Source organism: Ctenocephalides felis, unplaced genomic scaffold (assembly GCF_003426905.1).
Source record: "Ctenocephalides felis isolate EL2017-DRISC unplaced genomic scaffold, ASM342690v1 CF-g0.4_SCAFFOLD_01886, whole genome shotgun sequence".
Classification (NCBI taxonomy): Eukaryota; Metazoa; Arthropoda; class Insecta; order Siphonaptera; family Pulicidae; genus Ctenocephalides; species Ctenocephalides felis.
The window spans coordinates 59,839,219-59,866,181 of record NW_020538040.1 but is presented as its reverse complement, the minus strand read 5'-3'; the positions used below and the strand labels follow the sequence as shown (position 1 = coordinate 59,866,181).

Sequence of the window (26,963 nt, the reverse complement as noted above, 5' to 3'; positions counted from 1 at the left end):
ACTACATAACTGAATTAATTGAAAACAATTTCACAAATGCTGTTCATTATTTCACAATTAATAGACTAGAAAAAGTGCAGTGTTAACAATACCTCTTATAATATATAATTATATATATAAACTTACCAAGTTAGGTGTTACAACTTACTAGTCCCAAAGGCTAGTTGTAACATATACCGCGGTAAGTACTAACGATAAAAAACAAGAATAAGGTCTGTGATAATTTATTCTTTACTAACTTTTAAGAAAATTGACTTGCTTTTAAGTAATTCTTTGCATACGTCAACGTAAACTATAATTAATTCAGATAAAATATATAATATTTTCTGTAATATCAATTTTTATCATAAATCAACGTAAACTACGATTATTATCATAATACAAATAAAATGTATAGTATCTCCTGTAACACAATTTACATGTGCTCACATCTTACAAACTATAAATTCCACCCGTTCTTCACTTGAATCTGTATATAAATCTTGTATGTTATAACTAGGTCCAAGGTTTTGTTTCAACCCCAAATGTGATTTGTTTACATGAACCAATTTAGCTATCGCAAATACTGCTACACTTTATCAAAAATTAATAAATTTGAAACAAAATAAGGTATTTAAAATTTAAAATTAGTCGATAGTAATAAATCATAAATTTTATGATAAATCAAATTTATATTTTATATCAAAAATGACGGGCCTGCACAGTTCTGTATAGTGTGCAGGTCTTTGGGACAGTAGCTATAACAATATTATGCAGGACGGTTAATATGCCTAATCAAGACAAAAAACTATTTTATTATTACTTAAGATACTATTGAAAAACGCCTGTAACTAGTTACCCCCGTTACATAAAGTACCAAGCTCTCCTACTTGAGAAAAATACTATTGTTTATGATAAAAGTTTATCTATTGTTCTATATTGATTTACCATTGGAGATAGTAAGAAATATGTAACAAAGTATTAATATTTATTTTTATAGTAAGATTTCATGAAAATTTCCATAAAATAAGTTTGCAAGCCAAGAATCATTGAAATTTAGATTTAGAATTAATATTTATTTTTATAGCAAGATTTCATAAAAATTTTCATAAAATAAGTTTGCAAGCCAAGAATCATTGAAATTTAGATTTAGAATTAATATTTATTTTTATAGTAAGATTTCATGAAAATTTTCATAAAATAAGTTTGCAAGCCAAGAATCATTGAAATTTAGATTTAGAATTAATATTTATTTTTATAGTAAGATTTCATGAAAATTTTCATAAAATAAGTTTGCAAGCCAAGAATCATTGAAATTTAGATTTTCGATCGCTTCTATCTCCCCCAAAAATACGTATAAAGAAAACTAGGTAATTCTTTTTCCAATATAGAACGCGAAATAAAAATCGAGGAAAATGTCAAGGGAGGAAAGATGTGCGGTTTGAAAAAGCATGTCATAACCATATTCACATACACACACCTTGATATATTTTTATATATATGTATATATGTACTAGCTGGCCTGGCAAACATTGTTTTGCTAAGTAAGGTATTTCTAATTTTTTTCAACTATTACATTTAATTGAACATACTTGCCATTTGACATTTGACGTATAAGCCGCAGTCGATTGTTTCATTTTGAATTGCGCTTCTACAAAAAAAAAAAAATATATTGAAAATGTAAATTTTCCACGCGGTTTTGAAATAATATCTTACCTTTTCGACAACCTCTGGATTAGCACGAATATTTCAAGACTAAGACTGACCAAATCTATTCAGCCGTTTTAGAGCCTTACCATACCTTACATAATACCGAGCTCCATTTATATGTATATATATATATATATATATATATATATATATATATATATATATTTAAGGTCATCTATTTCCATCTCCTAAATCATTAAATTTACCTTTTCCATTGTAGTATGCTTAAATTTCAGATTTGCCCATGCGTCGACATGCTCATGAATAAAGTACGATCCTCAACAAAGCATAAATTGAATTTGATTAATTAGGGAATGTTTTGTTCATGGTCATGTGGCACCGCCGCCTATAACATAAAAGATAACCCATAAATATTTAATAGTAAGAGAAAACATGAAATATTATGTAAGAAAATATTTCAATAGCGGAAATAAATTATTCCAGCGCGAAGAAAGGAGGGAAAGAACTAGGGTACGATATAAATACAGGTACGCATTCGTATACATTTATATGACTATATACATATGTCTATATATACATGGATCTAAATGTGTATATATATACAGTATATATAAATATAAAGTGTACGTGCGTTTATTGGTTCAGGCGTTTCTATCGATGCACGGAAATTCATAAGGTTAAGATTTCAGGCCAAATAAATTTATCGTTTCTTCTAAATATATTTAATACGATCCTTCTTACAAATTACCAGTTTAACATGATTATATATTATTGATCTAATTTTACAATTATCAGAAAAAAGTGTAGAGCGGGGCATAAAGGTCCAACTTGAGTTGAACAATTATATTGTGAAAACCAAACTAATTATATCACAGCAAATAACACAAACAAATAACTATCTGTCCAGCTAATTTATCATTGTAGAAATGTGTTTTTTTTTGTTGTTTTACAAAAATTTGTCACCTGGTCCTGTTTACCTTATAGGCGGAGTAACATGGGACAGCCAGGGGGGCAGACAGATCCAATCTCTTATTCTTATTTTTTTAGGGATTTTACAAAATAACAGATACATTATTGAAACAATTTCATAAATAAATTTTTACAGAGATAGATATACACTGTACATAACCTTGATATGGTATTTGGCCAGAAAAAATCATCAACAGAGTTGAAATAACTATTTATTTATCTTATTTCTTGTGAATTTGCCTTTTTTAACTTTACTCCTTTACTTTTACTTACTTCACTTTTATTTATTACTATATTTTAAAGTTTTCACCTTTGCTATGGCAAAGTTCCGGGGGTCCTTTTTACTCCACCCACATTTAAGCTTTTATAGAGGTTACATAAAAAAAACAAAAATATATTTGTTTTTTTTTTCAAAATTGCAAATGGTTACTATTTTATACGCTTGCGAATCGACTCTAGATTCTGCCATTTCTCCATGACGAGTATATGCGTCAATCACTGCAAAACTATTTTATACTTTTACATTAATACATTACTAATTTTCATAGATAAATGTTCACAGAACACTGTACATAACCTTGATCTGGTCAGAAACATTCATCCGCAGAGTTGAAATAACTATTTATTTATCTTATTTGTTGTGAATTTGCCTTTTTTAACTTTATTCTATTTATTACTATGTTTTAATGTTTTCACCTTTGCCAGGGTAAAGGTTCGGTGGATCCTTTTTACTCCACCTGAAAGCTTACATGTAAGCTTTTATAGAGGTTATACAAAACAAAAAAATTTATTTGTTTTTTTTATTCTCCAAAAAAGCGAATGGTCACTATTTTATACGCTTGACGAATAAACTTGTTAATACACCAAATTCTGTCATTTTTCCATGACGAGTATATGCGTCAATCACTGCAAAACTATTTTATACTTTTACATTAATACATTACTAATTTTATATTTGTTTAAGCAATAATAAATAACTTCATTTGTATTATTGAATAAAGTAAGCTGGTAAGGATAAATGAATTCTTAATATTTAATTTATTTGTTACTTAAAAATTTGGACCATTGAAATTTGTATTTTTCACATTCTAATATCAGATGCTACGGATTTTGTTTAAATTCGCCACATGAGCATTTTATAAAGATATGAAGAGAAACATCTATAATTGAATGTAAAATAAAATTCGATGTTACCAACGTCTTACATTTATTTCTTAGTTGTCCATACCATGGTTTGCTAATACCATGCACATTTCTATAGTACATAGTAAGTTTTGCGTTTCCCGATATATTTGTCATTGTTTTAAGTATATTATAACTGAATACCTTAAAAAAATATTTTTTAATTCAACACTAAATGCAAATTGCATGAATACCAAATATACAAATATCAAATAAAACGTCTTTCTGAAACTAATAATAAACTGTTGATTATCGATCGAACCTAGGAGATATACATAGAGACACGACAGCGGCAATGTCCTTGTCATCTTTTATGCAGACACATGAGCAATGTACCGTTTACCTGTTGAGCTATTTGAGGATTCCCAAATGTAGGTTTACTGCAATATAAACGTGCTAAGGAGTTAATGTAGGAGGAAACGTTTTACTTTAGTCTTGGGGGGTCTTATTTTAAAGATTAATTTAATATTAAATATTAATTACTTCTCTTAACTTCCCTTAATATGAGTCGTTGAAATCGCAAAAAATTCAAGAATTAATTCTTTATGCGTTTTAGATGAATGGATATTAAAAACAACCCTTAGAGGTATACAATGAGCGCTTATGAAATATGCACATTGAATTATCCGATTTTTTAAATAAATGAATACAATTTCAAAATACAACTAGTAGTGCATGGCATCGTACTTCATGGCAAAATGTTTAAACTTTCCGTACTGTTTGATTAATTTTTTTTTAATTTAAAAAACTTTAAAAAAAATATATTTTTGAGAACAATGAAATTTTTGAAAAAATTGAACTATTTGTAATAATATAATTGGAAATTTAAATTTAAACATTTTTTTTTATTTTGAACTTTTATCCCAAATATCGAAGCGCGTAAGCGCCGCGTTGCAATTGGTTGATACGTGCTCTCAAAAACGTCGGCTAAAAATTGTATCACCACAAACATACATACATACACACACGTATGCACACATATATCCATTTTTTCTAAAGTATGCCAAAATATTCAGAAACCTATAAATAAAAATTTTCATTTCCGATTTTTTTGCGATTACTATAACTTACCCTACGGGAAGTTAATATATTACATAGAAAATTTTAGGTTCCGTATAAATATAGGAACCTTTCCAAATTACTTATAACATGCACATCAATAAAAGCAGATATTTCAATTATTTATGTGTAAACATTAGAATTTTATTAAAAAAATTCTAACGTAAACCTTGTCTTTTCAGTTATTTTACTTAATTACTATTGCCATATTGTTTTGTCGCAAAAAAGTAAAGATTAACTTAAAATTGTAATTCTCAAAAACTTCTATTTGTTTAATTTGCGTTATGCTCTCGATTTTTTTTGTAAAATTTTTAACATAAGCTTTGTCTTTTGATTTATTTTACTTCATTACTATTGCCATATTGTTCGTTAGCAAAATAGTAAAAATTAACTTACACCTAATTTAAAACAATTATTACTTCAATTATGTTTAAATTTCAAACTAAAATTTCTCAAAATTTACAAAATACCAGATTTTTTCAAAACTCAGATGAGAATTAGTTTTTAACTTCCCGTAGGGCAAGTTATAGTAATCGCAAAAAAATCGAAAATGAAAATTTTTATATATCTTTACGTTTCAGAGGTTTCTGAACATTTTGGCATACCTTAGAAAAAATGGACGTATGTGTGTGTGTGTGTATGTGCGTGTGTGTATGTATGTTCGGATACAAATTTTCGTCGACGATTTCGGGAGCACCGATCAACCGATTTAGATAATTCAAAAAACATTCGATACATATTGATAAGGAGATATGTTAATTGGTTTTTGGCTAAGGCAGGTCTAGCCGTTCCGAAGATACGGGGCAAAAAGTGCCAAAAAGGGTAACTCAGTTTTTAAGAGAACGGAGCGTCTGATTTTAATAATTCAAAAAACGTTTTACTTGTATTGACAAGGTTAAGAACCGATCAAATTTTCATAAAGGCAGGTTTAGCGGTTTCGGAGATCTAATAAAAAAAGTAAAAAAAAATGACATTTGGCGGTCAAAAATGATCATTAGACATATGCACATCAAATTATCAGATAATTTATAGAGATTTTAACAATAAGTATAAATTTTGTTTGCATTCCTATGGGTTCCGTACCAATTTTATTCGTTAGACGGCGCCGCGGCGCTTACGCGCTTTGACATTTTGTCTCTATGCAGTTAAAGCAGTACGATTGCTTTGAAAAAAAAATTCAGAATTTCCAAAATATGTCAAAATAAAGAAAACATTTTTTTTTCAACAAAAATTTTTTTCAAAAAAAGTAATTTTTTGTCAAATTCCTAGTTTCTCAAAAATCTAATTTTTACGAAGTAAAATTTTTTCAAAAATGTTAATCGTTTTTAAAAAAATAATAATAATTGGTACAAGAAGTTCCAGCAATTTGCCTTAAGGCACGATGCCCTAATTGCCTTAAGGCAGAATTCCACTTACAGCTAGTTTTTTGCAATTTTATACATATTTCAAATACTTAACATATATAAAAAAATTGTATAAATATTTGCAAAAGTGTTCAATTATACTTTTAATTCTTACAATTGTTACTGATGTTAAGTTTTAATTTTTGTAATGTTTTTCTATCTGATAATTTATCTAAATAATCAAAATGTTAAGCAATATGTCTCAATGCACAATTTCAAACACTGTCTTTACATTGTCTTAATGCTTCTTAGCGTCTATTTATACTCGAATGATTGGCACAAACTTATGCATTAAAGTAAAAAGTAGACTTTCTTGCAAATGAAAAATTTGGCTTGATGTCTGTTCCATTTAATCACTCAACTAGAATCCTTGTAAACTGCCGGTGACAGAAATTCATACAATGATTTACGACAATAATTCCATTTCACAATATGCTGCATATTTCCTATGTGCTACATTTTAATTTACAGAAGTTGCAATTTATATTTAAGATTTTGGTCGTATTTAAATTAAATTGAAATGACTAAATTTGTTGAAAATAAGAATATTATATGGAATATTTGTGAGAAAAATGTATAGGTAGGAAATTAAGTTAAGTGCTCGGAGTAATTGTAAGCTGAGTAATTGAGGGTGTTGTTAACGTAACAGATAAATACATTTAAATTTAAACAAACAAACACACACACACATATATATATATACATATATATATATATATATATATATATATATAGGGTAAGGTGGGGCACAAAGGTCCAATTTGTCTTTGAGCATTTATACTGTTTTTTCATATAACATCTATAAAACCGAAATTACATCACAACAAATAACACATATCAAACAACTATCTGACTATGTTCATTAAGCTCCCAGCTAATTCTTCATTGTAAAAATGTGTTATTAACTTCCCGTAGGGCAAGTTATAGTAATCGCAAAAAAATCGAAAATGAAAATTTTTATATATCTTTACGTTTCAAAGGTTTCTGAACATTTTGGCATACCTTAGAAAAAATGGATGTATGTGTGGGTGTGTGTGTGTGTGTGTATGTGTGTGTGTATGTGTGTGTGTATGTATGTACGTGTGTGTATGTATGTGCGGATACAAATTTTCGTCGACGATTTCGAGAACACGGATCAACCGATTTGAATAATTCAAAAAACATTCGATTCGTATTGATAAGGAGACGTGCTGATTAGTTTTTGGCGCAGGCAGGTCTAGCCGTTCCGAAGATACGGGGCAAAAAGTGCCGAAAACGGTAACTCAGTTTTTAAGAGAACGGAGCGTCCGATTTAAATAATTCAAAAAACATTTCACTTGTATTGACAAGATAAAGAATCGATCGGGGTTTCGGAGATATAGAGGAAAAAGTAAAAAAATGAGCCATTTGGCGGTCAAAAATGATCATTAGACATATGCACATCAAATTATCAGATATTTTATAGAGATTTTAACAATAAGTATACATTTTGTTAACATTCCTATGGGTTCCGTACCAATGCTTATGCGTTAGACAGCGACGCGGCGCTTACGCGCTTTATATTTTGTCCCTATGCAGTTAAATCAGTACGATTGCTTTGAAAAAAAGTTTAGATCTTCCACAATATGTCAAAATAAAGAAAAAAAAAATTTTTTTCAAAAAAAAAAAAATTAAAAAAAAAATATTTTTTTTAAAAAAATTTTTTTTTCAAAAAAAAGTAATTTTTGGTCCATATATATAGTTTCTCAAAAATATTATTTTTTCAAAGTACATTTTTTTCAAAAACGTTAATCGTTTTTAAAAAATTAATAATATTTGGTACGGGAAGTTCCAGCAATTTGCCTTAAGGCACGATGCCTTAATTGCCTTAAGACAGAATTCCACTTACAGCTAGTTTTTGCTGTTTTTCAAAAATTTGTCACCTCGTACTTTTTACCGTGGCGTAAATAAAAATAAAACGGCCAGGGTGTAAACAGGGTCAATGATTTAAATAATTTTATAAAATAATAGCTACATTATTCAACCAATACAAAATATTCATTGGTATATTTCTTACAAAGATAACACTGTATATTACCATGATTTAGTATTTCGTTAGAAATAATCAGCAGCAGAGTTAGAATAACTATTTATTTAACTTATCTCTTGTATATAATCAAGATTATTTAAAAAAACCATAATAATTTGAAACACAAAAATTAAATTTAATTAAGAAATATTTACATCAAATTATTTCAGTTTTAAAAAATGCTTTAAATGTATGCAAGCACTATTCAGTAAAGAATATTTCAGGTAAAGTGTTTTTGATAAAATCATATTATATTTTTTATATTACTTATGCTGAAGCGCATTTGATTTGCATAGTAAAAGTACAAGTTATACTATTCCAGGTGTACGAAATGTATACCAATTAAAAATCTATCTGCATAATTGTGTACATTCAGTTCATCCTTTGCTTTTAAAGAAATATTACAGTAAAAATATTCTACCTATATTTTTAGTCAAGTAATACTTACATGTTGTACAGTTTTTTTTAGAAGCGGGATGCAAAATAGATCAAATCAGATTTCAGAATTTTCATATCTTTATTATTATTCATATATATTATAATAACTTTATAATATATATATATATATATATATATATATATATATATATATTGCGACATTTATACAATAAATGTTAAGAAAAGTTAATTTCGATGTTGTATAGTATGAATAAAATCTTGAATAGCATAACATTAGGCAAAAAATAGAAGGCAAAAATTTTAAAGCAATTTTATTATTCTGCACGTTTCCACATAAAATTTTATGTCATCATCAGTGGATATGAATCACAGGACAAATGTTCTCGAAGAAAATTGATTTAAAAAGTTATTACTGACAGTTGCAGTGCTACGTACATATTATAGGGTAGAGCGGGGCTTAAAGGTTCACCACCGATATCTTAAAAACAAGTAAAGAAATTTTTAACAACAATATTTGAAAGTAGAGGTACAAAGATGTATAATCATTCATCACTTTGATTCTTACGACGTCGCTATTCAGATATAAATAGCAATGTTTAAAAATCCATAACAAAAGTATTTTCTTTCGTTGTTAGTTTTTTTTCTTATTGTGAGTACTGTTGTTCAGTTTACGAGACCTTAATATAATTTTTAAATATACGTTATTTAATTCTTTTATAAGATGTATTGTTAATTTTAAGTTAGTTTAAAGAGTTTTTTCATATAACCCTCTATAAAACACGTGAGTAGGGTAAAAAGGACTAACTGAAAATTTATCGTGGGAAGGGTGTAAAGATAAAAAAAATTGAATAAAAAAGTAAGTTAAGTTAAAAAAAGCAATTTTACAGAAGAAAAATTAGATATAATTATTCCGACTCCGCTGATTTAAATTTCTGACAAAATACCAGATCAAGGTTATATGCAGTGTAACCTCGGTAAGAAAAGTACCCTCAATAGGTTCATTTGTATTTTGCATTAGTAGAATATTGTAGCTATTATTTCTTTAAATTTCTGCAAAAATAAAAATAAGACATGTTTGCCTTCTGGTCGTCCCATTTTACCCCGCCTATTAAGTAACAAGGCCAGGTGACAAATTTTTGAAAACAAACACATTTCTACAATGATAAATTAGCTGCGAGTTTATCTGCACATAGTCAGATAGTTGTTTGTTTGATATGTGTTATTTTTTGTGTTATAATCGATTTGGTTTTTACAATATAATTGCTCAATCTTCAATTTTCGTAATATTTTTGTGAGTTATATTTGTTTTCAAAAAGAAAATTATATCACCTGATGATGACATAAGGTTTAATGTCGAAACGTCTGGAATAATAAAGATACTTTGAAATCTTTAGCTTCTCCGTTTTACTTGATAATAGGCTCTCCAAGATTTTATTCATATATGTATACACACACACACACATATATATATATATATATATATATATATATATATGTATATATATATACATGTGTGTGTGTGTAAATATAATTTTTAATAACGGGCAATTAAAAGAAATATTCTCATTCTCTTCGCAGGCGGTTGAGTATTTGAAAAAACGTACACCAGGGCGTGCTGCTGGAATGATAGCTGCCGTATGGATTATGTCAGCTGTAATTTGCATACCGCCACTACTAGGCTGGAAAGTGGATCGACCTGATGAGCCATTTCCTACGTGCCAGGTAATATTTTATAAAATGAGTCACGTTTACCGATCGCCCCAGTAAATCGCTTACTTATCCCTAACTAGACTATACATTCGTGAACTGAATTGCTCACAACAAATTTCAAAATTATTTTCAAAGCTCTCTTTCGTAATTTAAAAAATGACCTGAGTATTTTATTCATCTCTCGCCTAATTGCAAAAGCATGGCTCTTGCAATTAAGTAAATTTTATATCAGATCCTTCAATGCAAATAAACCTCTGAAGAAATTCCTCCAGTAAGTACTCAATTAACGTTAATTAATCAGTAATGAAAATAATAGACAAATCAAAATGTCGGCCATGAGGTAATTATATTCAGAATGGGTGGTGATTAATAAATTGTTGAACATGAGAGAAAGTCCCTCGAGTCTGTTAATTGGATACCGTATTAGACGGAAAATAATTATTCAAATGAAATTTTGTATACTCGTAGATATCATTGGTTTATATGGTTTAGCCATCGCAATGCCATTACTTTCTCCGTATTTCTGTAATAAACTATATTTATTTATTTATAAAATAGCAAATTATTATTTTTAAAAAGAAAGGTTTACTAAATATTAAAATAAATTCATGTAGTATTTTTCAAAGTGTATAATAGCCAATGCCAAATTTTGGTCATTATACAAATATACGAATTCTCAAAATTATAAAGTCAAACAATGGGCATAGTCTGCCAAAAAAGATTTAACTAGTTGGTATTGATATTTTGCCTTGAGGCAAGTTACATGAACTTACCGATAAGTGTAAATAGTCATAAATTCATTTATGATTGATTAAAAGTATTTCGAGTGAATTTATTACACATAATTGAAAACGAACAAACACGTTAACTTTGAGTATTTTCTAAAAGCAAAATTTAAATATCAATAATTTATATAATTGAACCAGTTTTCGTAGGACTTTAATGGTTTAGTATGTTCATTAAGGCCAAGTACTCTATCGTTATACCAAGTAAATCGTCTAATTTTAATTTCAACAAACGTCAAAAAAACTACTCATGAGGATGAGTTTTTAAAGTTAAATTCCTTGTCATAAGGCCGTAATATTTCAGTAAGATTTATAAAGTTCCATAAAAATCGGTTTAATTTTTTTTCAAAAATTAATTTCAAGAAACGCTCGGTAGATTTTCACCTAAAGCTAATAAGTATAATTCCGAACTAATATCTTTCGAACAGTTTTTGATTTTTTAAAATCTATTCGGTAATATGAGCTCAAATGTGGACGGAAAGTAACACTTTTTTTCAAATTACAAAGAAACGGCTCGGCAGATCGTCGCACAAAACTGACAAACTAATATAACTAATTAATATATCATATTAATTGTAAAACTGAGAAGTTCTCATTGGAGTTCTTCTTAGGCATCACTCATAAATATTGTCTTTTTAGCTCATAGGAATCTTTATGTATTTCTGATTGCTAAATAAAACTGAGTCAAAAAAAAAAAAAACTGACAAACGATAGTCCTCATTGAGATAAATCGAAAGGCTTTTAAATTTTTGAAATCGGTCCAGTTGTTTGTGAGAAAACGTCATTTTCAGTAAAAAATCTGTTCACACACACACACACTTTTTCCAAATTTGGTCTCATTCGATTGAGAATGGCTTGAAACGTGGAGAAAACATAAAATTAGCTAATCGGATTTTTTGATAAAAACATAAACTTCTCCTTCGGGAAGTTAATACAGGTTTAGTTGTTTTCACTCATCTTCCCATGATATTATTTTACTATAAAAAGTATTCTCTGAAATCGTAGAAGTTTTATGTTGTATATTGTGGATCATTAACAATTTTGATAAAAAAATTTTTAGACAATTTAAGAAGTTCTTTAATATTGGGTCAAACTTATGGGACATGTAAAAACAATGCAATGCAGTAGGTACACTAATTTGACTAGCTTAATTAATCCTATGATGGTATTGCACTAATTAATCTATTATCCTGATAAAAATACTTTAATAAGCACACCGAATTGAATTTGTTTGTAGTGCTACTGTTACATATGTTTTCATTAATTTTCAGTTGAGCAATGACATCGGGTATGTGCTATACTCGGCCTTGGGAAGCTTTTACGTGCCATCGTGTATCATGGTCTTCGTGTACATTAGGATTTATTTTGCCGCAAAAGCCCGAGCCAGAAGAGGTATAAGGAAACAAATGACCAGGAAAAAGCTACAGGCCAATGTCACCACTAGTTTTACTGCAGGTAAGTTTCTTGATTTTCTATTTAGAATTTTATAATCTAGGTTCCGAAAAAATAATAAAAAAATATCGATATTGATAGAGAAAATATGAAGCAGACGCTGAAAATCGACGTCGTTTTATTTTATTGGTGTCGGAAAATTGATATTCCAAAACTGGAGTTGACACATTGAAAAAGACGTGCTTAAACAAACGAGGGAGATAAAAAGGATCACGCGTAAAAGCTCACGTAGAAGACAAATGCAAATGCAAAACATAAACACAAAACGACGTGCAAATGTTATTCATTCATTTATATTTCATCTCAAGTCAGACTATAAATCATATTTTCATTTATCTCTGTATCAAAATTTAATATAGACACGAAGACCGCGATTAAATTATACCGGCATGAAATGTGAATGTTATCACCATCGTCAATGGCTATAGCTAGCTTATATTATCCATTTTACCGTTTTATAGTTAATTGCAAAATCCATGTGCAATTTATAGACCGCTTTGAATTCTGAAAAATATTTAATAAAACCAGCGAACAAAATGAATGAAAATTTTAACTTTCCGTAGTAGTAGTAATCACAAAAAAATAAAAATGAAATTTTTGAATAACTTTTTGTTTCAAAAGTTTCTGAACACTTTGGCATATCTTAGAAGAAATGGATGTATGTATGTGTTTGGCGGGGGAGGGGGGGGACAGAGGAGTAGTGCGTATGTGGGGATACAAATTTTTGTCGACGATATGCAGAGCACGGATTACATTCGAATCCTTTTTTTTATTGTGTATATAATTTACACCTGTTCAAAAGACATTAAGTTAATTTTATTACTGATATTAAATAATAAGTAACTGTCTGGAAATGAATTGTTGAATGCTTGGAAGAGTACACAGTTGCATTCTCCCCTAAATTAAAAATAATAGATATAAGTTGACGTCATTTTATGCGTTAATTAAATCCATGGGCGTTTGTTTTAGTCTTCTGGTATAGTTTATACATTCGATTCCTATTGACAAAAAGATTTGCTGATTAGTTTTTGGCCAATCTATTACACAGATACGAAACAAGGAATCTAACATTAGCAATTCAGTTTTTGAGAGAAGAGAACGTCCGATTTGAATGATTCAAAAAATATTTCACTTGTATTGGCGGATTGAATAACTGATTAAATTTTTGGAAAGGTGGTATTGAAGAACCAGAAAAAAGTAAAAAAACGTCATTGTGCCGTTAAAATGATCATTATACATATGCACATCAAATTATCAGATATTTTACAGACATTCTAATTATAAGTATGTATCTTGTTTTTATGTCTTTGGGTTCCGTACCAAGATTTATAATGTTCAATGTTCACTTATATGGTTGGAAAAAAAATCCTGACAAATCGCTTTTACGAGAATATGGATTAAGTTACTTCAAAATTTTCAAAAAGTGTAATTCGGAAAGTTCCAACAATTTACCTTAAGGCACGATGACATGCACCACTAGTTTTTGTAGTTCTTTTTTACATTTCAATGCCCAATTGACACTAGAAACTACATTATGCAAAATAATATCGCTGCTCACTGATATCACCTAAGTTCGCCGAAGAATCAATCCAATGTCCTCCTCTCTATGGAGCGGACACGCTATCGATCAGGCTGCAAAACCCAACATACATACATACACATACATAAATATATATACATACATATCCATATATATATATATATATAATTTTAATCCATAACTTTTATAATTTGAAACATTTTTAATTTCTAATATGCATACTCTAGCCAAACTTTAATAAACGATGTGATATTTGAATAAAATTTACATATTAAAAGAACTGGCTATACATATGAATGTTGGCAAAAAATATCATTCTACGTCTGGGATTATACATGTATATATAATATAAAATTCCGTTACTTTTCAATTATTTATTTATAAATTATCAAACTTTTCGGAAAAGTGAAATTTCATCTTCCCCAGGGATATGTATAAAATTACGTGCGTAACCACTGCTTGTAATATACCTGTAAGCCTACCTATACTCTATAAATAAGTTTTATTAGTAAAAATGTTGAACAAAAGAAATTTTTGGAAGTAATTTGAGAACGGCGAAGTTTGCGCATATAATACGTTATTGTCGTCAGTCATGATATAACGATCTAGATTTTTCTTTTGGCGCTTTATGTATTTTTGGGGCTACTGGATATGAATTACAGCAATTAAATTAATATTTTCATTATAATGTTGTCTATTGTTTGCAATCTGTTGGGCATTTAAATCTCAGAGGATGAATTTGTATACAAAATATTTTCAAGAGCGGTATGATATTTTAGTGTCATGTCGTAAATTCATCATGTGTAAAAAGAAACAGGTATATATATATATATATATATATATATATATATATATATATATACATATCTATACATATCATTTTATACACATTGCATAAAATTGCTTAAGACGTGCTAAGGAAATAATATTTAATTTAGTACAGTTAAATCAAAGAAAAATTTTTGGCATTCACTAAATATTTAATAAACTACTTAAATTTTCTTTTTTTATTACTATATGTAATTTTACGTTGCTCAAAAATGTACAAGCGTTACGAATAAGACGCATAGCCTAAGTCGTACCTACTAGTAAACATGTAATAAACTATACACAATATAGTCTAGGATCAACTTTTCTTGCTAATTAGTTAAAAAGTCAAATCTAATTAAAATAATACTTGAAGTAAAATAATAATCTAGAAAAGTAACAAATGTACTTATAAATTTATTATGCCCTTGTGTGCTAAGAATGGCGATGAACTATTTATGAAGATAACACGCGTTATTATTGATTAAACCCACTTGGTGTTTTCGCTCTAAAGCAAAAACTTTAGAATCTTGTATTTATCTATTATTTATTCATATTTATGAAGAAACTCCTTCTATGAAATGGTACAAAGAAGCAAGGGTACAAATTAAGCTGCAAGGCTCATGTTACTATTATTATTATATCATTTAAATATGTCTTAACGATTGCCAAATTAGTGATATAAAGAAAAAGTAGTGAAAATTTGTCATAATTATATTCTTGTTATATAAAATTTACAATTAAGTAAAAAATTTCAATAAATTTTTTTAATAACTTCTTATTCACAAAGTCGGTCAGCCCTCCAATTGTAAACGTATGCTTACTCAAGCATACACACTCATTTCATTTCATGGTACCAAATAATGTAATTTATAAATATCAGACAAGATATTGCTGGGGTACGATTTAGCCAGTGAACTTAAGGGGCACAAATAGTGTAGCCACCTAAAAAAAGGTGATTTTTGGGAATTTCTATTAAAAAAAAACTTCATCAATCATTTCAAAATTTTATGAATATATTTACACATGTTTTAAGAATACATAGTAAAATTTTTGAAGAAAAAAATTAAATATTTTTAAAGTTATCGTCGATTTCCAACGGCGCGAAAAAAGGCCTCTCACTGCTGCAGTGATCCGGCCTTCTACGTGGATGAAATTTAAAAAAAAATTCGCGTTAAACTAGATAATATTGTCTATAAAATGACCTACGATAAAAAAATAAAAAATTGATAAAATGGCGGCGTTTTAAAAAAAAGTCGAATTTTACCCAAAATTTTATTCGTTTTTGTACTGCAAAAATTCGATTTTTGATCCGATCAAAAAATCGATAGTTCATTTTACGGAAAACTATATATAGAACATGTAAAAAAAATTGATGGTGATCGGATCATTTGTTTTTGAGTAATCGCTGCAGCAAATTCGGAATATGTTTCGAGAAAGACGCGTTTAAGAGGGTATTCTAGTGTAGAAATTCAAAAAAATCGATTTTTTTTTATTTCATATTTTCAAAGTTTAACTATCTAAAAATATGAGTACGAGAAGGTTTTTGAAAATTTGAATTATTTTCGGAGATATAGGCATTTTACTGACTCGGTCTCCATACTGGTTTGGCTTCACGCAAAACTTTAAATGCGTTTTTCTCAGAACTTACTTTTTCAGTACTCTTGTCACGATTTCTGGAGTTCTACTCGACCAATTTATTTGAAATTTTCAGAGAGTCTTGTTTATAGATCTATCTATAGTCTGAACTAGAATCATCCTGAAATTCCACTATTTTTAAAAAATTCGAGAAACTCAAAAAACAGCAAAAAAAACCTTTTTTTTTCAAACAGTCGCCAATTTTTGAAAAACAAATTTTTTATTCATCGCTTGTTCAGCCGATTGCGACATCATTGTAGATTAATAATCTTTTTATTTTTTGCATTTCCGATGGCTAGGAGGGCTGAAATCATGTCCAGACTGAGGTGCCAATTTTTTGAGACCACCCACTTTATCAGCTGCCAGTTTTTACAATTTTCAACTTTTTTATTTTTTAATTTTTGTTTTGTATTTTAACAATATTAATAAATAAGTGGTAAAAAAATGGATAATAAAGACATTCATTGCTTTCTTTTACGACACTTTAAAAATGACCTAAAATTCATCGCTCTACACTAGAATACCCCCTTAAAGATAAAATGATCGTTATACTACATATTATATATATACTCTTCAAGTGGCTGTAACTAAAAAACTATTCACGACATTGATTTAAAATATTGGTATGTTATTTTTAAAGGTATAATCTATCGAAATATGGAAAAATTGAAAATTCGATTTTTGGCAAATTTCACACTAGTTGTCACCCTTAAGCAACATTACTCTATATGTGCCTATATGCAGTTTTTCTATAATATCTATAATGACATTTTTTATTGACATACGTAATAGAAGCGATCAAAAATTACTGATCAGCATAAATTGCACTTTTTTGTACACAAGCATGTTCTAAAGGCTCTCAAATATAATCATTATATTTATATGCCATATCATAACTAATCAATCAATTATTATTTTTTACCCAGGTTCAACTAAGGGAACACGCCCGATTCCTCATTTTCCTACCAGATTTTCATCATCCGATCTCACGCAAAACAAATCAAAATTGATACAATCAAGGTGCCAAATGTCCCAGTCGGAATCTCAGCTATCCGACTCACTGGACAGTAGTGAGCAGCTCCAGCAGCAGCAGGAGCAGTTGCTTCTATCTAGTACAAATCCAGAACATCATGTAAATAATGCCAATCGGCTGCAGATCACGAAAGAGCAAATGATTGCTACGATTGAAAATATCGACAACAGTGGAAGTAATGAGAATCAAATACCAATTGTCACATGCGATTTGGCTAGTGATGTGTCAACCAGTGAAGCCAATGACCAGGTATTGTAAAATGATAAATAATGATAATTTACTATATTAATACATATTGTTCAGAACCATCCACTTATCTAAAATTATTTAAAACTGTAATAGACAAACTGATAAAACTATTATATCCTATTATATTATCAATATAATAATTAGCTACAAGATAAGATCCTTCTTCGTAATTGGACTTAAGGGGGTATTCTAGTGTAGAAATTCAAAAAAATCATTTTTTTTTATTTCATATTTTCAAAGTTTAACTATCTAAGGATATGGGTACGAGAAGGTTTTTGAAAATTTGAATTATTTTCGGAGATATAGGCATTTTACTGACTCGGTCTCCATACTGGTTTGGCTTCACGCAAAACTTTAAATACCTTTTTTCAGAACAGACTTTTTCAGTACTGTTGACACGATTTTTCGAGTTTTAATCGACCGATTCACTTGAAATGTTCAGAGAGTCTTGTTTATAGACCTATCTGTAGCCCGAACTAGGATTATCCCCAAATTCCAATTTTTACTATTTTTAAAAAATTCGAGAAACTCGAAAAAACAGTAAAAAAACACTTTTTATTCAAACGGTCTCCAATTTGTAAAATTATTAGAATACCCCCGTAAGAAAATCGAAGACACTCACTGGATTGAAATCTATTCTCTCGTCGTGTTTCTAAATTAGCTGAACTAATTTAGCTGAAATTGGTATATACCTAAAGATAAATCATGAAGTCATTAAGACAATTCGAGTTTATTTAAGAATATTGCACGTGAATCTAATGTGACCATACGTCCCGGCTTGGCCGAGAAAGTTCCGGATTTCTAGCTTGTGTCCCGGGTTTTTTTAAAAGCAATATTTGTCCCAGATCTAGATCTTTTGACCCAGGTGACTTAAAATACCCTCCCACATTAATGATTTCGAAAATTTCGTGATCCAAGTGATTATTTTCTCTCCGGGCACTGCGGTTGAAAATGGCAATGGGAAACTTCTCATACTACAACTGCCGTAATTTAAGTTGGAGTCTCAACTCACGTACCTGCCCTAGAGATATATATATATATATATATATATATATATATATTCGTATGCCGTAGGAATGAGTATCCGCGTATTAATTTTTCGAAAGTGAACATCCATTACTCCCTTAGTGGAAAGTGGACATTAATTACGCGAGGTGATTTTCGATTAATTTTCACTTGGTGACATTTAGTGCGCCATCCATCAAATTACATTGACATTTAAACAATAGCAATTAAAGGGCTACATATTTTTCACGAAGCATAACAAAAGCTATACTATATATATATATATATATATATATATATATATATATATATATATTAACAAAGTCTAATAATCGGGCATAACATCAATAAAAAACATGAATTTCTTTCAAAAATTTATTTTAAATCCATACGTTTCGGCTATAATCCTAGCCTTCATTCAGTGGAAAAATTAGTTGATCTTAGTGTTAAATTGGAAAATTTTAATAATCCATGGTATTAGGATATGGTAATGCACTACACTATGTATTATAAACATTAACTTGAAATTACACAATATTTTCACAAAATACTGATTTGAAAAAATCACAAATGAATAGTGTGTTATTCGTAGACTGGTTGAAGATGTAACACTAAGATCAACTAATTTTTCCACTGAATGAAGGCTAGGATTATAGCCGAAACGTATGGATTTAAAATAAATTTTTGAAAGAAATTCATGTTTTTTATTGATGTTATGCCCGATTATTAGACTTTGTTAATACATATGTCAACATCAAATTCAGAATCATACAAAATATATATATATATAAATATATTAGGGTGGTCCTTGAAATGGTCATTTTCGAATTTCCTTGCTCCCAGGGGCTCAAATGGTTCCAAATAGATAAAAAACAATTCTCTGAAAGTTTTAGCTCAATATTGACGTTTAGATAGAGCGCAATTCAATCAAAGTTTTGTATGGAAATATCATGAAAAAATTTTCAAAAATTTTAAATATGTTTTTTAGATGTAATTTAGCGAACAAATGAATGAATAAAACTCATTCATTTGTCGCTGTTATACCTAAAACATTTGTTTTAAATTTTCAAAAAATTTCCATGCTCTTTCCATACGAAGTTTGATTGAATTGCGCTCTATCCAAACGTTAATATTAAGAGCTAAAACTTTCAGAGAATTGTTTTTTATCTATTTGGAATCATTTGAGCCCCTGGGAGCAAAGAAATTCGAAAATGACCATTTTAAGGACCACCCTAATATATATATATATATATATATATATATATATATATATTAAAGTGGTCCTTAATATGGACATTTTCGAATTTTCTTGCTCCCAGGGGCTCAAATGCTTCCAAATTGATAAAAAAAATCCTCTATAAGTTTTAGCTCTTAATATTGTCTTTTAGATAGTGTGCAATTTAATCAAAGTTTTGTATGGAAATAGCATAGGAAAATTTTCAAAAAATTTAAAAATGTGTTTTAGATATAACTTAGCGAACAAATGAATGAGCTTTATTCAAAATTCGACGCTCTACAAAACAAATTATAAAACTTTCAATACAAAACCAATATGCAAACTTTCAATAAAAGATGACAATTCGTGTCACTTTTAATTCATTTGTCGCTAAGTTATACCTAGAAAACATTTTTTAAATTTTCGAATTTCCTCCATGCTATTTCCATACGAAGCTTTGATTGAATTGCGCGCTAACTAACCGTTAATATTCAGAGCTGAAACTATTAGAGAATTTTTTTTTATCGATTTGAAACATTTAAGCCCCTGGGAGCAATAAAATTCATAAATGTCCATATTAAGGACCACTCTAATATATATATATATATATATATATATATATATATATATGATATGAACATTTTCGAATTTCCTCGCTCCCAGGGCCTCAAATGGTTCCAAATTGATAAAACAAAATCTCTAAAAGTTTTAGCTCTTAATATTAACTTTTAGATAGAGCGCAAAATAATCAAAGTTTCGTATGGAATTAGCATGGAAAAAATTTCAAAAATTTTAAAAATGTCTTTTAGATATAACTTAGCCATAAGTGAATCAAAAGTGACAATTCATGTCGCGCTATGTTAGATCTAGAAACCATTTTTAAAACGTTTGAATTTTTTAAGTTTACTCTGATATTCATTTACTTGTTACTAATTTCATGCAATTCTCCTCTCGAAATAACATTACACTTTTTATTGTTTAATATTGATTTTTTAATTTTTTTGTTCTCTATACAAATGACTAACGAAAGATTTAACAAAATATAAACATTTATTATGACCCTCGCCCGGCCAAGTTAGATTGAATAATATTTTACTGAACTCAACTTTGCTCGTTTCACCTCACGTAATTAGTGGGCGTCTCTAGAGCATTTCTGCTTTTGGTGTTTTCCGCGCAAAACAGTAATATTAATTTTTTATATCATACAAATGCTTTAGTATGTAATTTTCGAAAACATTGTGAATGAGCTTTTTGTCAATCTGTTACATAAATTAGGTTTTCAATCTACTATCAATTATAATATGCATTTATATATATATATATATATATATATATATATATATATATATATATACTGCTTGATTATTTGCCATTTTATCTATTGATTTGGTAAAAATTTGATTTTGGATTTAAAGTATTTTGATTATTAAATTGATTCATGAAAGGTTGATTAATCATTCGTTTTTCATTTTCTCAAGAAAAAGGAAAGTTTTTGCTAGTAGCCATTATATCTGTAAGAAGCCCTATTAATCATTTCATTTTTTTAAATATTAAAAGAAGTCAAAATCTTCATTTTAGCCAAAAATTATTCATTTATAGGCAAATAAATATTAATTTCTCAGTATGGTAGATAAACTTCGATAGTAGTATATATCAGAAAATGTTCTTGTCAATTCCCGTTTTACTTCTGCAAGTTTTAGAAACTTGTTTTTGTAAGTTTTAGAAAATTGTCTATAACAATTCCTTGATTTTGTTTTAAACTAGTTGTATATAGCATCGTGCCTAAAGGAAAATTGCAGGAAACTACCCATACCACATTTTTTTTTCAAGATTCAGAACTTTGAAAAATAGATATTTGAGAATTTTGGAATTTTTGTAAAATATTGACTTTTTTAAAATATGTTTTTTTTATATTTTAATTTTTTTCTTTTTAAAATTTTGAACTTTTTCAAAGCAATCGCGCCTGATAATTTGATGTGCATATGTTAAATGATCATTTTTGACCACCATATGGCATTATTTTACGTTTTTGAAACCACTAGATCTGCCTTCACAAAAATTTTATCAATTCTTCATCTCATCAATATAAATAAAATGTTTTTTAAATCAATTAAATCGGACGCTCTATTATCTCAAAGACTGAATTACCATTTTTGGCACTTTTTGCCGTATCTTCGAAAGTGCTGAACCTGTTTTTGGCAAAAACTAATTAGCATGTCTCGCCCCCAATACGAATGGAATGCTTTTTGAATTATTCAAATCGGTAGCTTCCTATTCACGAAATCGTCGACAAAAAATTGTATCCGAACACACACACATACAACATTTTTTTCTGAAGTATGCTAAAATAATCAGAAACCTTTGAAACGTAAAGATATGTAAAATTTTTCATTTTCGATTTTTTGCGATTACTATAGCTTACGCTATGGGAAGTTAATGAAATTATATAAATCTACAGTACATGTTAAAAGGTAAAACACGGTTAAAGCTTCAATTCACAACTATGTAATGCGAAACATTTGATACAAAAAATCATAATTTTTTATATAAAAATATTATTACAGTAAATTTTAATCTTATATTTTCCACAAACATATTTCAGCGGCAAACTCTGTAAATAGAGAATTACAATAGCATTGTTATATATATTGCCTGTGGAGTATATACGTCAACTGCAGTTGACTGGATACGAATTTATTTTGTTTTGAAGTAAATAAAATAACAGAATTAAATGCTATCGATATCGATGCTGAGATTTCTATAGCATTTATTCGCACGAATGGCATAGAATAAATGTTTTCGCATGCGGTTGGATTGTTGATAAAACATTGCAAGGCGGAAAAGACGATCATCGTTTGAACTTCGTATGACGCTTACGTAGTTATTAGTTACGTGCCGACCTAGTAGTTAAATATAGTACACTTCATATACGCATGCACTTCAATTCATCAACGGTATCGGTAAACAATGTCAAAAATATATATTTTCACTCTTGATTTATTATTATTGAAAACTAAAAGAGTTGTGGAATTTTATTATCGAAAAAAGGTTTGTGAGAACGTGATTTAAAAAGAAACTGTGCCAAGGATAACTCTTACAATAAGTTCGTCGCGGGAGGATGGGGCTACGCATCGGGTTGCCCCATTCTGACCACCACATATGTAATAACGTAGCATTAAATGCCAAATCTCAAATGTAACAACTGAATACAAGTTGTTCTACAGACGTAATGGATTTCTGTACCATTACCGAATTTGATATTTAGCCATTTTTGTAGCAATGATGTAGGAGTAAAACTGTTACAATAAAATATATTCCATCTGCAGTAGCAAAAGCTCAATGTAGATGGTGTGGAAATAAGAGAAGCAAGTTATATTTTTTTATTACTTGCTATATAACTGCCAACGCTAGTAATCGATTCAAAATACACACTTACATACACAAATACGCATATATCTTACTCCTCCTAAACGGTTATTCGGATTTTAATAAATCTTTTTAGAGTTTGCGAAGGAAAATTTTCAAGATGTGGGGAATTATGAAACTATAATAATATTGTAGAAATAAATTAAAAAAAAATGCAAAAAACAGCATATCATTGTTTGACATTGAAAACATTTCGACACATGAGAACTGCCATCGGCCAAAAATGTCGATTCACTTGAAATTTGATTTTAGTCTAAGCTAGTCTAGACAATATTAGTATATAATATCCATATACATGATTGTAAATAAGACAAATGTAATATCTACAATATTATTGCCGAAAACCAGCTGAGATATGCCAGAAGTTAAAACAATATAAGATACAATATATGTTTGGCAGTAGAAAATATATAATTTAGTATAATAAATAACATAATATGTCCAAAATTGTATATACGTTATTTTCTTGAACTAATGCATGTTGCATTTTGCTTCACTTTACTAAATTATTTAAATAAATTTCATTTATTTTTTTTTTCATTTAAAAAGGACCAACTAAACCTTTTCACTGCCAAAGGTATAAACAATAAAAAAATATTAAACTAAGTTGAAAAAACAATTCTATAAGAAATAAATTATATTAATAGTTATTCCAACTCTGCTTATGAATATTTGTGACGAAATACCAGACCATGGTTAAATACATTATGATCTTTGTGAAAGATATACCGGAGCAATTTGTATTTTGCATTGGTTGAATAATGTAGCTATTATTTCGTAAAATCTTTTTAAAATAAAAATGTAACATTTGATCAGCTTGGCCCTTTGCTGTCCCGTTTTACCTTGCCTATGAAAAAAAGAGACAGATGTCAACTTTAAGAAAAATAGTGAAAAAACATATTTCTACAATTAGAAATTAACTGGGAATTTTACTGAATTTAGATAGTTATATAGTAGCAGCAAATTCGTCGAAATGAAAATGGTCTTGATAAATATTTATTTTGTCAGTTTTTGTTCTAAAACAGTAATTATGTTTCTGTGTTAATTTTTTTTTTATACAGTATCATTCCAAATCTAGTATGAATTCTTTTTTCAACTTAGTTTAATATGTTTTTATTGTTTATACCTTTGCCAGTGAAAAGGTTTAGTTGGTCCTTTTAACTCCACTCACATGTAAGGTTTTATAGATATTATAAAAAACTGAAGTAGAAATATTTGTTTTTTCCTGGTTTAACTCACAAGGAGAACCTCAGGTTTACTCTTCTGGGATTTTCGCATGGTTAAAAAGGCTGAAGGTCAAACCGAATCCATTAAAATTCTATAGGCCTTTGAAAAGTACTTAGTGAATAATACTTATTTGATTTACTGATACGCAACAAGTGTCAAAATGTATAAATAAAGAAATGAAAATTATTTACCATTTTTGAATCGACGAATTGACTGCTAATTATGTCAAATGTTTCAACGTCAAGAAAACATTCAAATGTAGGCATATTAATGAATAAAAATATTGGGTGGTACTGCCTTAGGGCGCGTCCGTAAGCTGAATCAAACCTTAAATCGATTCAGGGAAAAATTCTGTGAGAAATTTCCCATTGCCATTTCACACCGTAGTGCCCAAATTTACATATTATTTATCAATTTTCAAGTAAAAAATAAAAATAGCTCTTCGGGATATATAAATTTACATTTAATTTTAAAAACAAGCATGGGCTAAGTGACAACCAGATTGAAAGTCAAAAATAGCAAATGAAAAAACTAAAAAGCTTTGTATAATTCTATATCGATGAACATAGCGCATTCATGCCGTATGCCTCTATTCAATATACACGAATATTCTATGCCATTCAAATGCCAATTTTGTGCCAAAATAATATAATAAAAATATGATTCAATTATGAGATAGAGGCAGAAATTGAAAAATACGGAAAAAATTTAATAGTTCACTGAATATTGCTATAAAAGATAACTTTGTTTCGAAAAACAACTAGTGTGTCTTGCTGGTTTATTCATTGATGAGTCAATTATAAGCAAGATAAAAAACTAATTAACTTAAAAGATGAAAGATCAATAATTAACTTAAATATAAATTTTCATAATTTTTAACAATGCACTTTACAAATTTTCTACGCTACATTTACTGCGTAAGCATATTCAAATCCCACATTACAGAAGAAAATGTATTTTAAAATATAAAAACTATAACCTCAACATAAAGGCACTTATTTTCACTCATATTATAGAGCGAGGTTTAATGGTCCGCGAGTAAAAAGGTCCACCACCATTATCTCAAAAACTAGTAAACTTGACAACAATATTTGAAAGTAGAGAGAAGAAGATGTGTGACCAGCATTCGCACTAAATCGGGCGAATGGCTTTCAAAAATATATTTGAAACGGTCATATTGTCAATTTTGTAATGAAAGTTTTTTTTTCATTGTTAGTCTTCTTGTTCTTGGGGACGGAGTTCACGATACTTGAATATAATTTTTAAGTACACGTACCCTAATATCTCATATAAAACAATTTGATATCTTGTAACACTTAATCAAATATCAATTTTAATATTTGTTCCATTTTAGATACAATGATAAATCATGTATTCAAATTAAAAATCAATATTTAAACGATGCAAATTAACAAGCTCGTTGAAGGAGTAAGCTTACTCTACTTTGCTTAATTAAATCGACTTTTTCGAATAAAAAACATGCTGTTAGCTTTTGAATTAAAACTGCATACAAATAGTTAAAGTTAAACAGATAATTATCTTGCACTTCAGTTATCGAACCAATTATGGTCATCGATTATGAACTCCTTGATAATGCAAATCCGTTTCAGCCAACTACATTGTATGGCATACCGCATAATTGCTGAATTCGATAAAGGTTAAATTTTAATATCAGGAGGCAATTTATAGTACGGTGCATTGAACATTTTCACAATCTTAAAAATGAAATCATAATATGGTAGAATATTTTAAATTTTATGAAGAAACATTTCAATAATTATATTAAAACTATTCTTTTAATATTATAACTCAAAACGATTAACATGTATACAATTCCTAATTGCATCAATATGTATCCGATATTTTGTACCTTAATGTATAAATGTTTCAAACATTTAAATAACTAGTTGATATTGATATTTTGCCTTGAGGCAAGTTACATGAACTTCCCGATATGTGTAAATAATCGACTTAATCAATAAAAAATAAATTAATTTATGAGTGATAAAAGTATTCAGAGTGGATTTATTGCACATAATTGAGAACGAACGATCACGTTAACTCAAAATATTTTCTGAAAGCAAATTTTCACAAATTAATGATTTTTATAATTGAACCAGTTTCCGTAGGACTTCAATGGTTTATTTACTAAACCTTAGTATGTTC

At 28.7% G+C, this 26,963-nt stretch overlaps 3 protein-coding genes across 4 annotated transcripts in view; 1 reads left to right on the top strand and 2 right to left on the bottom strand.

Moving 5' to 3' along the window:
- The window catches only part of LOC113378602 (uncharacterized protein PF11_0213-like), a 43,851-nt gene extending 42,227 nt beyond the window's left edge, over positions 1 to 1,624 (bottom strand). The window contains 1 exon segment of the mRNA XM_026619148.1: positions 1,572 to 1,624. Coding sequence (XP_026474933.1) covers positions 1,572 to 1,616 — 45 coding nt within the window. The 5' untranslated portion in view covers positions 1,617 to 1,624.
- Positions 1,625 to 1,695: 71 nt separating this feature from the next.
- The window catches only part of LOC113378603 (Y+L amino acid transporter 2), a 74,472-nt gene continuing 49,204 nt past the window's right edge, over positions 1,696 to 26,963 (bottom strand). For both annotated transcript variants that reach the window (XR_003367199.1, XR_003367200.1), the window contains exons 14-15: positions 1,896 to 2,035; positions 1,696 to 1,780 (exon numbers count right to left, since the gene is read on the bottom strand). The gene's annotated coding sequence lies outside the window, so the exon portion shown is untranslated. The remainder of the gene's footprint in view (positions 1,781 to 1,895; positions 2,036 to 26,963) is intronic.
- Positions 10,354 to 17,995, top strand: LOC113375161 (alpha-2C adrenergic receptor-like). Its single transcript, XM_026615112.1, has 4 exons — positions 10,354 to 10,431; positions 12,476 to 12,659; positions 17,568 to 17,923; positions 17,978 to 17,995. Exons 1-4 carry the CDS (start codon positions 10,354 to 10,356, stop codon positions 17,993 to 17,995), a joined length of 636 nt encoding a protein of 211 aa, XP_026470897.1.